The sequence below is a fragment of the Bison bison genome, unplaced genomic scaffold (genome assembly GCF_000754665.1).
Source record: "Bison bison bison isolate TAMUID 2011002044 unplaced genomic scaffold, Bison_UMD1.0 scf7180017864304, whole genome shotgun sequence".
In the NCBI taxonomy this organism is placed as follows: domain Eukaryota; kingdom Metazoa; phylum Chordata; class Mammalia; order Artiodactyla; family Bovidae; genus Bison; species Bison bison.
Genome location: NW_011494876.1, coordinates 3122820 through 3134560, shown reverse-complemented (window position 1 = coordinate 3134560; position 11741 = coordinate 3122820). Strand labels below are relative to the sequence as shown.

Below are 11741 nucleotides of genomic sequence, written 5' to 3'. Positions count from 1 at the left end.
CTTCTATAGTTTGTTTACAGGCAGTGCTTAATGAAAATTATTATAACCCTGATCTTGGAATCTAAGAGAGCAAAGATGAAATCGTTCAGTATGTTTGTTAGTTCTTTTAGTAAATGATGACATCCTCCATAGTCCATTTAATCCCTCTTCTGATGTCTCTTCCAACAAGGCGTTGCAAGTTTTGAATGAGAAACAATGTGACATACGTCTTAAAAACCAAAAGAATAATGGATAGAAAGCAGATCGTGTCACGTGTGTGGAGGGGTGGGTCTGGTGCCGTTGTGAGTTATCCATAAGTTATCCATGTCAGTGTCCTCCAGTTCCTCGTGGCAGAAAACCACCTAAACTGGCTAAACCAAAACAATCTCCTGATCGGTAAAGTCTGTTCTTTGTAGCCCAATTCCGGAACCAGTGTCTATATGAGGTGTAATGATTGGGTTGCAAGTAACAGAAAGTGACAAATCATCCATAATTTCTACTTCTGTTTCTCCACCAATGCAATATTGATACATCTTGTCAGATCATCTAAATGTCCTCTCTCATTCTTTCTCATGCTGTGTAGTCTCTTTCAGCCTGTCTTTCTGTTGTCCCACATCTAGGCTAGAATAAAAATACCGACTCTGATTTCAGTTGCAACAAAATGGCAAGGGAAGACTCAAGGGCCCATGTGCCCCTAAAATGTGCCAGCCAAGAAGTCTGTGATACATCTGTGATGATAGTAGAGTAAGACACCTATTACAATAGTGATAGGCGTCTACCTCTATGATGTGAGAATAAGACATCACCACTCCTTAAATAGGCCCATGGCCATGCCTTGTTTACATTCTTACTTTAAAGCTGCATTCCCTTAATTTCTAGGTTCTTTTCAGGCATCCCTTTTTTAGACATGAAGTAGCATCAGGGGAAAGGGAGTGATCAAGGAATAGAAAACAGATAAAATTATAGTCCTGGGTAGAACCATCCCTTCATATCTGAAAAGATTCCATGATAGTTTCTTCTACTCATATTAATCTATACTTTCAGAGGTGTAATTTAATTAAGATCTCCCCCTTAAGGGAAAATACCCTAGTTATTGTACACATGGTTAAAATGTCCTGTGTGTAAATTAGAGTTGTGTCAGTGATCACCTAATCCATTTTGATCATGCTTCTATTATACTATAAATACCTTATTTATGTTTTGTATCTCCCTTAGCAAAGAGCCTAGAGTATGGCACACAATGTTAAATAAATCTCAGTTAACATTAAAGGAAGAAAAAAGGATGGGATGGGGAGAGGGATGGAGAGAGGGATGGAAGGAGGGAGGGGAGGAGGGTGAGAGGAAGGTAAGGAAGTCTGGATAAACTGATTTTCAGTGAGATCTTTTAGGAAACGGTGTCTTTTGTTTTTTAAGATTTGGCTTTCCAATCATATTTTTAAAATAGTGCCATCAGTTTATTTTATTTCATTTTTGGCCATGCCACATGGCACTTGAGATCTTCGATCCCTGACCAGGAATCGAACCCACAACCCCCTGTAGTGGAAGCACTGGAAATGGGGAGTTCCTAACTACTGTACTGCCAGAGAAGCCCCTAGATGCTCAGTTTTTATCTTGACACCTCAAGAACATGGCCTCATTATCAAAAAGCCTGCTTCAGTTTATGTCTCAGGAAAAGTCAAATGAATACAATTCATGGAAATATTTTAGAAAGTGATTCAAAGCATAATTTACAGATCAGTGTCCAGCACTGTCTAGCTGCTTTACACACGCCCTGTTTGATCCTCACAACTATCCACCAAGGAAGGAATAATTGTCTTCATTTCATAGAATTTTATAAATGCTGAAGTTCAGAGGCTAACTGCCTTGTCTGAACTCATAAAGCAAAAAGTTGCAGAGCCCAGGCCATTCAGATTCCAAAGACAGAGGGGATGGCTCCAAGGCTGAGATTCAGATAATATGCCCTGATCCACCTGCTGCTAAAATCATGAAGCTTGGAGCTGGTGTTCCAAGCTCCCAAGCTCCCTCATCTTGACTCCCTAACCCGCTACTTCCATCCCCAGGTCACTCTGTGGCGTCCCACCATCCAGCAGTTAAGGGATAAATGACTTTGACACAGCAAAGAACTTCTGGAAGCCCACTCCAGAGCTGTGACTGCTGCCCAAGTTCATTCTGGTTGGTCAGCATCCTGCTGGAATGATTACTTAATATACTTTAATGTCATCACAGCTTTGTGTCACATACTCTCATTGTCTGTCTCTAAGAGGGGGCTGCTAAAACTGGCTGGGCTTAATTCACAGTCAACTGATCCACTTTGGAAGAGGCTGCAAAACAACTGTTCTCTTTGGGCCTCTTACGGTAGCAAACAGCTCAGTTTCCATAAAACACTTAGGACCCAGGGAAGTGACACCCAGTCCTCTGGCTCACCAGGGACATGCTTCTGGAGAGTGAGAGGAGTTTCCATAGGCAAGTCTCACATTCAGTTATTGAGAAAACATTTCATACTTCTCTGAAACCTGGACTTCAGAGTATTATTTGGGCATTCACTTCTGACTGGGAGAGGCACAGAATATACAACTATTCAAAGAAGCACAACTTCTGTGTACACTGCCATGCATGTGCTTGTCTGTGTACCACCTACACCATTGCTTCCTCCATACTTTTTAAGTTGACTCATTTTATTTCTGTCATTTCAATAAATGCAAAAATAGTATCTCTAGCATTAAAGTAAAGGTTACCTTATAAGTTAATGGTCCATCATTAAAATGAAAATAACCCCACATCCCCTAAAGATATTTTACACCTTTTTACATCATTTGGGGAAATAATGGCAGATTAGGTAGAGGCTCAGACTCTGGAAAATCCCATGGATGGAGGAGCCTGGTGGGCTGCAGTCCATGGGGTCTCTAAGAGTCGGACACAACTGAGCGACTTCACTTTCACTTCTCACTTTCATGCATTGGAGAAGGAAATGGCAACCCACTCCAGTGTTCTTGCCTGGAGAATCCCAGGGACGGGGGAGCCTGGTGGGCTGTCATCTATGGGGTCTCACAGAGTCGGACATGACTGAAGCGACTTAGCAGCAGCAGCAGACTGTGGAGTCAGGTAGAACAGGTCTTATCCCAGGTCTGCTACTAACCAGTCACGTGGCCATAAAAAAGCTCCTTATCTTTGCTGCACCTGTTTTCACATCTTTAATATGAGTGTAATAGCACCTTCCATGACTAAATGAATAGATACACATAAAGCCCTTCTGTTGTTGTTCCCTTACTAAGTTGTGTCCAACTCTTTGTGACCCCACGGACTGCAGCATGCCAGGCTTCACTGTCCTTCACTATCTCATAAAGTTTGCTCACATTCATGTCCACAGAGTCAGTGATGCCATCCAACCATCTCATCCTCTGTCTGCCTAACACATAGTAAGCTTTCATGAAAGGTCATATATTCTAAATGAAACAGTGACTTCAACACCAGAAACTGGAAGAAGCCTCTGCATGGAGGTGAAAAGTGACCTTTTGCATTTGAGGGATTTTTCTGAAATTGAGATTTTTCTGAGCTTTCTCTCCAGTCTATCCACTCACTTGCTTTGATCCTCCTTCAGGTCTTTGGATTCTTGAACTTTATCCTCTGGGCTGGAAACATCTGGTTTGTTTTCAAGGAGACCGGCTGGCATTCCTCGAGCCAGAGATATCTTTCAGACCCCATGGAGAAGCACTCCAGTAGCTACAACCGAGGCGGGTACAACCAAGACAGCTATGGGTCGAGCAGTGGGTACAACCAGCAGGCGAGTTTGGGGCCATCCTCAGATGAATTTGGCCAACAGTCTGCTGCCCCTGCTTCTTTTACCAATCAGATGTAACAGGGTAGTTTTGGCATTCTTCCGAAGATTGTTTCTCCCCATTCTATGTCAGTGGCAGGAGAATTTTTTAAGAGTTTCAATCAATTATTAATGTGGAGAGTGTTGAATGTAAATCAGAGATCTGTCGTCCTCATTAAAGCAGAAAGGCCTGGGTCGTGATAAATGGTACTTAAAGATGACATGAGAAGATATATTATTCATTACAGATAGCTAATTGGAGAGTACCTTGTTATATACACATACTTTTATGGTTGTTTTGTATGCGTGTTGAGATAGTGGAACCATTTTGTAGCTTAAAGTCTCTAGTATGTAATATGCATAAAGTAAATTAAATAGCATTGAATTTTCTTATGCTTTTTGATGTGAAAGATGTTTTAATGATTTCTCTAAGACAATTTGGAGTATCACAATGTGCATGTATTATTATTTTTTAGTTGCAGGCCCTGTAGGATTGTGAAGTCTCTAAGTATTGGTTTCAGACAATTACTCTGTATTTTTTTTAATTTGATGAATCAATGCTCATATGATTTAGTGCATGAAAGCATTTTCTTACAAAATGAACATTTGAACTGTATGAAAATTTTCCAGTTTGCATCACGAATTTGTTAAATGGACGTTTAAAGAAATATATTCACTACATTGTATATTTGCAGGTTTGTCTCTCTGGGTTTATCTAACCCTGAATTCATTGTGAGTAAGGTTTGGAGTTTTTTTCCTCTCTGATTAGCAGATATTCAGTGTTGTAGATGGTGACTGCCTGATATTTATTCTATTTAGTTAGCTAAATATTTACATTCTTGTAACTTTCTATGGTGTTTTGTGGCTTTTATCCTATGGGCCATGAACAATGGGCCCACTAGCTGTGAGTGTTGGTGGAGTGTTGTTTCTTTAGAATGATGGAGATGTGGGTGTCAGACACCACAGTCAAGATATTGTGCTGACATATTCGTTTATCAAGGATATTCTGGAGAACCTAGAACATGAGCTAAATGTTTAAATCCTACTTATTTTTAAAGTTAATTAAGTCCTAGATCCAATTACTAAGAATTCTGAAGTCTCAGCTCAACTTACAGTCTGATTTGTATGTTACCCATAAATTAAAAATGACTTCCACGAAGCAGTCTGTCATCTCATTAAATATTCTGCAGGATGTATGCATTATCAACCTTTGCCTCTTTGTTTTAACTCAATGGAAACACCAAGGCCCCACAGTGAAGGCAAGCTGAGCATCTGTATCTCCAGATGAAAGTCGTTATCGATGTATAAACTCATTGTGTGATCTGTGATGTTGGAAACATTTTAGTCCAAAAGAGCCTAGATGATATCTGTAAACTGTTTAGTCCAAAAGAACCTAGATGATATCTGTAAACTGTTTCTGGACCCTGTTGGGTAAATCTGTATGTGATATCTCTTTGACCTTAATAAAGTTATTGCATACAATACTGGCTGGAAAATGGAGAATTACAGCAGTAGAACCTGCTGAACAATAAGAGAACAAAGGGTAAATGCACAGTCTGTCCAGTCTCTCACCCTGTCCTTATTTTGTGAGCTCAGGGCCATTCATTCATTGATTCCATCATTCTAGGACCTCCTGTGTACCCTCTTCTATACAAAGCATTGGGGATAAGATAGAAATACAGATGCGTGCACCAATTCAGGAAGCTTGCATTCTGTTTGGGATGTAAATAGAGTAAAATAATCACACAGAGAGTGTGTGATCACACATAGAGTAAAATACGCACACACCATCTACACTGTGTGTGAGAAAGAAAGGCTCAGGATTCCACAAGAATGCTTATCAGAGGCACTTGAGCTGCTTAGGGGAAAGTGAACAAGCTTGAAACTGCCTCAAGACAGTAAAGTTTCATGAGGACAAGGTGCGAGGAAGAGTATCCCAGGCAGAGAGTAGCCTTACAGAACTCTCAGATGGCTGGAGGCAGGATGGATTTGTAGAGCGAGACGTGTAAGGGGGGCTTGGAGAGGGGTGTAGCTGCTGATGGGTAGAAGGCAGCGGGAAATCCCGCTTGGGGGCCATGATCAAGAATTCTGTCTTTATCCTAAAGAAGCTAAGGGGAAGCACTGAAGTATTTAAGCAGAGGAAGGACACAATGAGTTGTTGGTTTGTTTTTTTTTTAAATTCGAGTTTAGTTGCTTTACAATTTATTTAGTCTCTGTGCTCAGTCGTGTCCGACTCTTTGCAATCCTTTAGACTGTAGTCTGCCAGGCTCCTCTGTTCATGGGATTTCTCAGGCAAGAATACTGAAGTGGGTAGCCATTTCCTCCTCCAGGGGATCTTCCCGACCCAGGGATCCAACCTGCATCTCCTGTGTTCCTGCACTGCAGGGGTATTCTTGACCTGCTATTGTGTTCGCTCCTGCTGTACAGCAAAGTGAATCAGTTATATGTATACACATATCCCCTCTTTGTTAGTACAGAGCATTGAGTAGAGTTCCCTATGCTATACAGTAGGTTCTTATTAGAACCTATTTTTTACAAAGTAGTGTATATGTGTGTATATTAGAACCTATTTTTTACCCAGGAGTGTATATATGTCAATCCCAGTCTTGGTTGCTGTAGGATAGAGCAGAGGACATCCTGCAGATAGGAAATAGCCTTGACCTAGCACCCATTCGGAGAAGGCAATGGCACCCAGCTCCAGTACTCTTGCCTGGAAAATCCCATGGACGGAGGAGCCTGGTGGGCTACAGTCCATGGGGTCGCACAGAGTCGGACACGACTGAAGCGACTTAGCAGCAGCAGCACCCATTAGGCAGTGGGCTAGGAGAATGGCATGAGTTCTCCCCACATCCACCTCTGATTTCCTGAAAGAGAAGCTCGATTGGACTGCTTTCTTCAGCTCTGTCCAGAGGGACAGAGTGACCTCTGATTCTTACCCTTCCATGAATTCTCCAAAGCGGAGAAATCCTCAGAACCAGCCTTTGTTGTTCATGTTGTTTTACCAACCTCAACAGTCCCAAAACACATTGGGGCACTGATCAATGAAAAGCACTGCCTGGCCTGGTCCAGGTAGAGACATGCTTCCAGAGTCCACTGCAGATTTACAGTAAAGTGCTGCTGTAATCCAACGGGGATTTCATTAAGCTGATTTTATTCCTTCTGGCTTTAAGAAAAGAGCAGTTAGATCTGGCCTTTTAAAAGGAGAATAATCAGTGTGGTAGGAGACCTCAGGTCTCTAGTAGAGCTCATTTGGCATCTGCTCACCTGCTGTATTTCAAGATGTGACTGCACATTCTTGAGCTTTCATTTCCTTGAGAGGAGGTAACGCATCCAAATAAAAAGGCTGGGCTCTGAGATCCCGCCACCTGCTGTCTACTTACCTATCCTTTTCTTTTGTACCTTCTCCAAAGCCTGAGGACTTATCTGAAGCCACAGCCTGAAGGCATGTGCTTCATTTGACTCTCCATAGAGATGCTGGGTCTCTTATAGATATAAAGGTACCTTTTGGCAGAATCATTTACCAATATGAATAAAATCAACTGAATTCACTGAATAAGTTAATTAAGTCATGAAAAACTGTGAATAGTCTAGTTGAATGAAGAATTATTTTTTAACATGCTTGACTTGGGGTCTAAGGCTTTGCTGGCTTTTCAGGCTTAGTTGAATCCTCTTCAGAGCCCATTGGCAGCAGGTACTTCTAAGAATAACCCTGGTTCCTCCTGACCCCCTGAACCTCCATGAATCGTGGACTGCTGTGCTGTTAGTTGCACCGCTCAGTCATGTCTGACTCTTTGTGACCCCCACGGACTCTAGCCCACCAGGCTCCTCTGTCTATGGGATTCTCCAGTCAAAAAAAAACTGGAGTGGGTTGCCAGTTGCTTCTCCAGGGAATCTTCCCAACCCAGGGATTGAACCTGGGTGTCCCACATTGCAGGTAGATTCTTTACCATCTGAGCCACCAAAGACACCATGGACTTTGGACATTAAAAGGCCAAGATGAAAATAAAAGACTTCCTGAAAGTCCTGTGTTGCTGTGGAAAATATTTTAAGTCAAGTGGAGTATTTTCCTTAAAGGGCCAGGCCCCCTGGTTTATCAAACAAAACTCTTGATGGAGGTTGTAATGAGTCAGATATGTTTCCTGGTGGCTGAAAAAGGATTTGCCTTTGAGCCTCTATTTTATTCATATTTTCATTACCTCACCTCTTGGGGCTTAAGAGTCTAATTGGCTTATGCTGTGAACTAGACTCACTGGCTCATACGAACTCAAGTCATCTCCCTGCTTACTAGGAACAATTTCATGTAACATTGCTTGTTTTGGTGAATGAGACAAAAACAAAAATACAAACTCAGTAGTTCTCCTTATTTCGAGTATTTTCCCTTCTTGCCTGTGAACTGACATTTCTCCTGGATGTTTTCTCCCCTGGTCTCTTCAGACTTTCAGGTCTCTTCTGATTGATTTCCACTGTCATAGTCCTTCTAGAACGTGATACATTCCTTAGCTTACATGTTGTCCTGAGTGTTGCTGCTCTTTTATTTTTTACAAGTCGGTTGTTAATTTTGCACTCTCTGAGCTCTTAAACCTTCTATGAAAATTTCACAGTGAGTAATGACATATGTTTCCACAGAACTTGGCAGCATAGAGCCACACACTCACTAGGAAAGTGTTTTCAAGCACAGCTGTCTCAAATGAGACCTGAGGTTCATATCTGTGTCTTAGGAGCTAAGACCTGGGTCGCTTCTTAGGCACTGATAGATGTTGCCATTAGTTTTATCAATGTTATTTGATTGTGTAAACTCCAGCAGCAAGTGTAAGCATCGGTTTGTAGTCAGATAGACCTGAATTCCTTTCTTGGTTCTATCACTGAAACCAGGCTGTGTGATCCTGGGAAAGTGCCCCAACATCCCTGAACCTCAGACTGTGATCCCTACAGCCGGAGATAAGGATATCTATCTCTATTTGTTTTCTCTGAAGGCTGAAACAAGTTACCACAACTTAGTAGCATATAAAACACAAATTTATTATCATATTATTTTGAAGGATAGAGAAACCCAATAGAGGTCTCCTTGAGCTAAAATCAAAAGGTTGATAGGATTCTGTTCCCTGCTGGAGGCTCCAGGAGAGAACTCATTTCCTGTCTCTTCCACCTCTTAGAAGCCATTGCTGATGCTCCTCTTTCTCCATCTTCACAGCCAGTAGCAGCAGGTCAAGTTCTTTGCATGTTGCATCACTCTGACCTCCTCTTGGCACCCCTCTCTTTCACTTTTAAGGAAGTTTGTGATTGCAATGGACCAACCTGGGTAATCCAGGATAATCTCCTGACTTTAAGGTCAACTGATTAGCAAATGTATTTCCATCAGCAGCCTCAGTTCCCTTTGCCACAAAAGCTAACATATCCATAGGTTCCAGGGATTAGAATTTGGGCATCTTGGGGGTAGTGAGGAGAGTAGCATTCTACCTACCACACTGTGCCACCAGTATAGAGTAAAATGATATAATGTAAGCAAATTTCATAGCAGCTCTGCCTAGTCAGAGTGCTCAGAAGCTGATAATAATGATTAAAACTGATAGTTGTTCCAATCAATAGCCTTAACTGTGAGAAAATGACCCAACCTATAGCATTAATATGGGGTGAACAAGGGCTTGTCAGTGCTCATGTATAGAGAGACCAACTTTGACAGCACTCCCAGTCAGGTAGACAATGTTTATCACATTCCCTGCTAAAGTGCCCGAGGAAATTAAAATGCATCATTTACAGTTGGACTCTTGAGGTACCAAAGGTTCTTTCAGTCCAGCGGACGACTGGAGAAACAACTGAATAAATACAGTGCACCTCAATGTACTTACAGCCCAGTGGGAAGGATTACACAGAGACCTGAAATTACATTATGTATTCATTTGTTTACTTGTACTTTAAATCTCTCCCGCTTGAATATAAACTTCATTAAGGGCTGAAACTTTGTTTACCAGATTGTGCCCACCTGTGTCTTCAACACCTGGAACAGTGGCTGGAATATACTAGGCACTCAATAAATACTGGTTGAACAAATATGTGATATGTTATACAGACTCTTATGTTAAAGATTGTTCATAAAATATGTAAACTTACAGATGATAAAACATATCGACTTGCCAGGGATGAAAAAGAATCTTAACTCTCCTTTGAAAAATGCCCAGCATGTTCGCAGATAGCTCACAGTGAGCCCCAGAAAGGGCTCCCTGAAACCCTTGACCTGCATTGACTCATGATACCCTGTTTGTAGCACCCCCAGATCACAAGCCGGGAAAGGCCTGAAGCCCACATGTGAAGGACTATCCATTGCATCATCCTGTCCCTCTGCAGCTCTTGCCCCCCATTAAGTAACAAGTAAGCAAATTGCAGGTATTGATAAACCACGGAGGAGATGAAAATGAGGGATGGAATAGAGGATTCCTGGAAGGGTGAGACATTTATCAATATATGAAAACTATAGGTGACCACAAAAGGCCCATCGAAGCATATTTTGTTAGGGAGATTAGAACCCTCCAGATAGATTCTTCAGTGTATTAATATCTTCTGGGCTCAACATTGGCTATCTCTGTTTACAACTTGGTTATCTTTATTTGTATGTATCCAATTTCAAACATGCTACTTGGAAACAAGAATCTCTTTTAATTCATGCAACTATAAAGAAATTGTCCCCAAATGTGTTCCTTTCGAAAAGTAACACTTGTCCTAAATTATATATTTGAAAAGAAGTAATCTCAGAGAATATGAAGAGATAAGAATTCTTGCTGACCAGTGGTATTGGTGACACTCAGGTGGAAGTTAACTGGGGTTTCAGCTCATTTTTATTGGGTATTATTTTTAGGTCTACTCTGTGCTCTGTGAATCCTACAAACGGCCTAGCAACTTAAAATTGGTAGTGGGATTTTCTCAAGCAGAGGTGCCATGTAACAATTTATCATCATGACAGGTGTTAGGAGTTCAAGGCAACTTGCTGATGCCCCACTTCCCAAAGTCAGAGCCAGGAGGAGATAGATTTTGTTACGGAAATTAGAACCCTCCAAATAGATTCTTCAGTGTATTAATATCTCTGCTGGGCTCAAGACTGGCTATTACTGTTTACAACTTGGTTATGCTTCTTTGTATCTGTACAATTTCAAACATGCCACTAGGAAGACATATTGCCAGCTGTTTCAAGTTTTTAAAGGGAAGTTTTATCAGAACCATATATTTAAACCCATATACACACTACAGTGAGAATGTAATCTAAAATAGAATAAAACAAAAGTGCTAAAAGAAAATAGATCTTGCTGGGATTCTGGGAACCCAAGTCTCTCCAGGTTAAATCACATTCTCTTCAGCACAGAAGCAGCAGTAGAGATTTATATCATATTCTGTTTTACTTCTTCAGTGCAGATTAGTCTCAAACTCTGACACCAGGCTAGAAAAAAACTTTCACTGACTTTGAAAAGTCACGTGCTGGAGACATAAGCTAAGAAAAATAAAGGTCTGAATGAAGGCCAAGCCCTCTAGTTCCCTGGGGGAAGACAGGAATAGATAAGTAAGCTATTATAGATAAAATGGATAAACACCAAGGTCCTACTATATAGCACAGAGAACTAATATCCTGGGATAAACTGATGAAAAAGAATACTTAAAAAGAATGTGTGTGTATCTATATGGATAACTGAGTCACTTTGCTGTACAGCAGAAATTGACACAATATTGTAAATCAACTGTACTTCCATTTTTTTTAAGTGGGGGAAAAAAATAAAGGAAACAGGAGAGGACAGTCTAGATCCCCATCAGGACATTAGCAAAGGCTCAAAACACTCCTATTTATTGAGCTGAGCAATTCTATGACTTCTCCCACTCTCAGAAACACAGAAAGTGGCTTGTTAGAAATCAGGCAGCACACAGCCTCCAAAAGATCCACAGTAGGGACAGAAAGGGGGAAACATCA

At 41.2% G+C, this 11741-nt stretch overlaps 1 protein-coding gene across 2 annotated transcripts in view; it reads left to right on the top strand.

Annotated features, from left to right (window-relative positions):
- SYNPR (synaptoporin) overlaps positions 1 to 5275 on the top strand; it is a 309053-nt gene extending 303778 nt beyond the window's left edge. Inside the window, exon 5 of one of the 2 annotated variants that reach the window (XM_010851535.1) lies at positions 3578 to 5275. In XM_010851535.1, the coding sequence (XP_010849837.1) occupies positions 3578 to 3835 (258 nt within the window). In that variant the 3' untranslated portion in view covers positions 3836 to 5275. The remainder of the gene's footprint in view (positions 1 to 3577) is intronic. The other variant, XM_010851534.1, reaches the window with a different exon arrangement.
- Positions 5276 to 11741: the final 6466 nt, after the last annotated feature.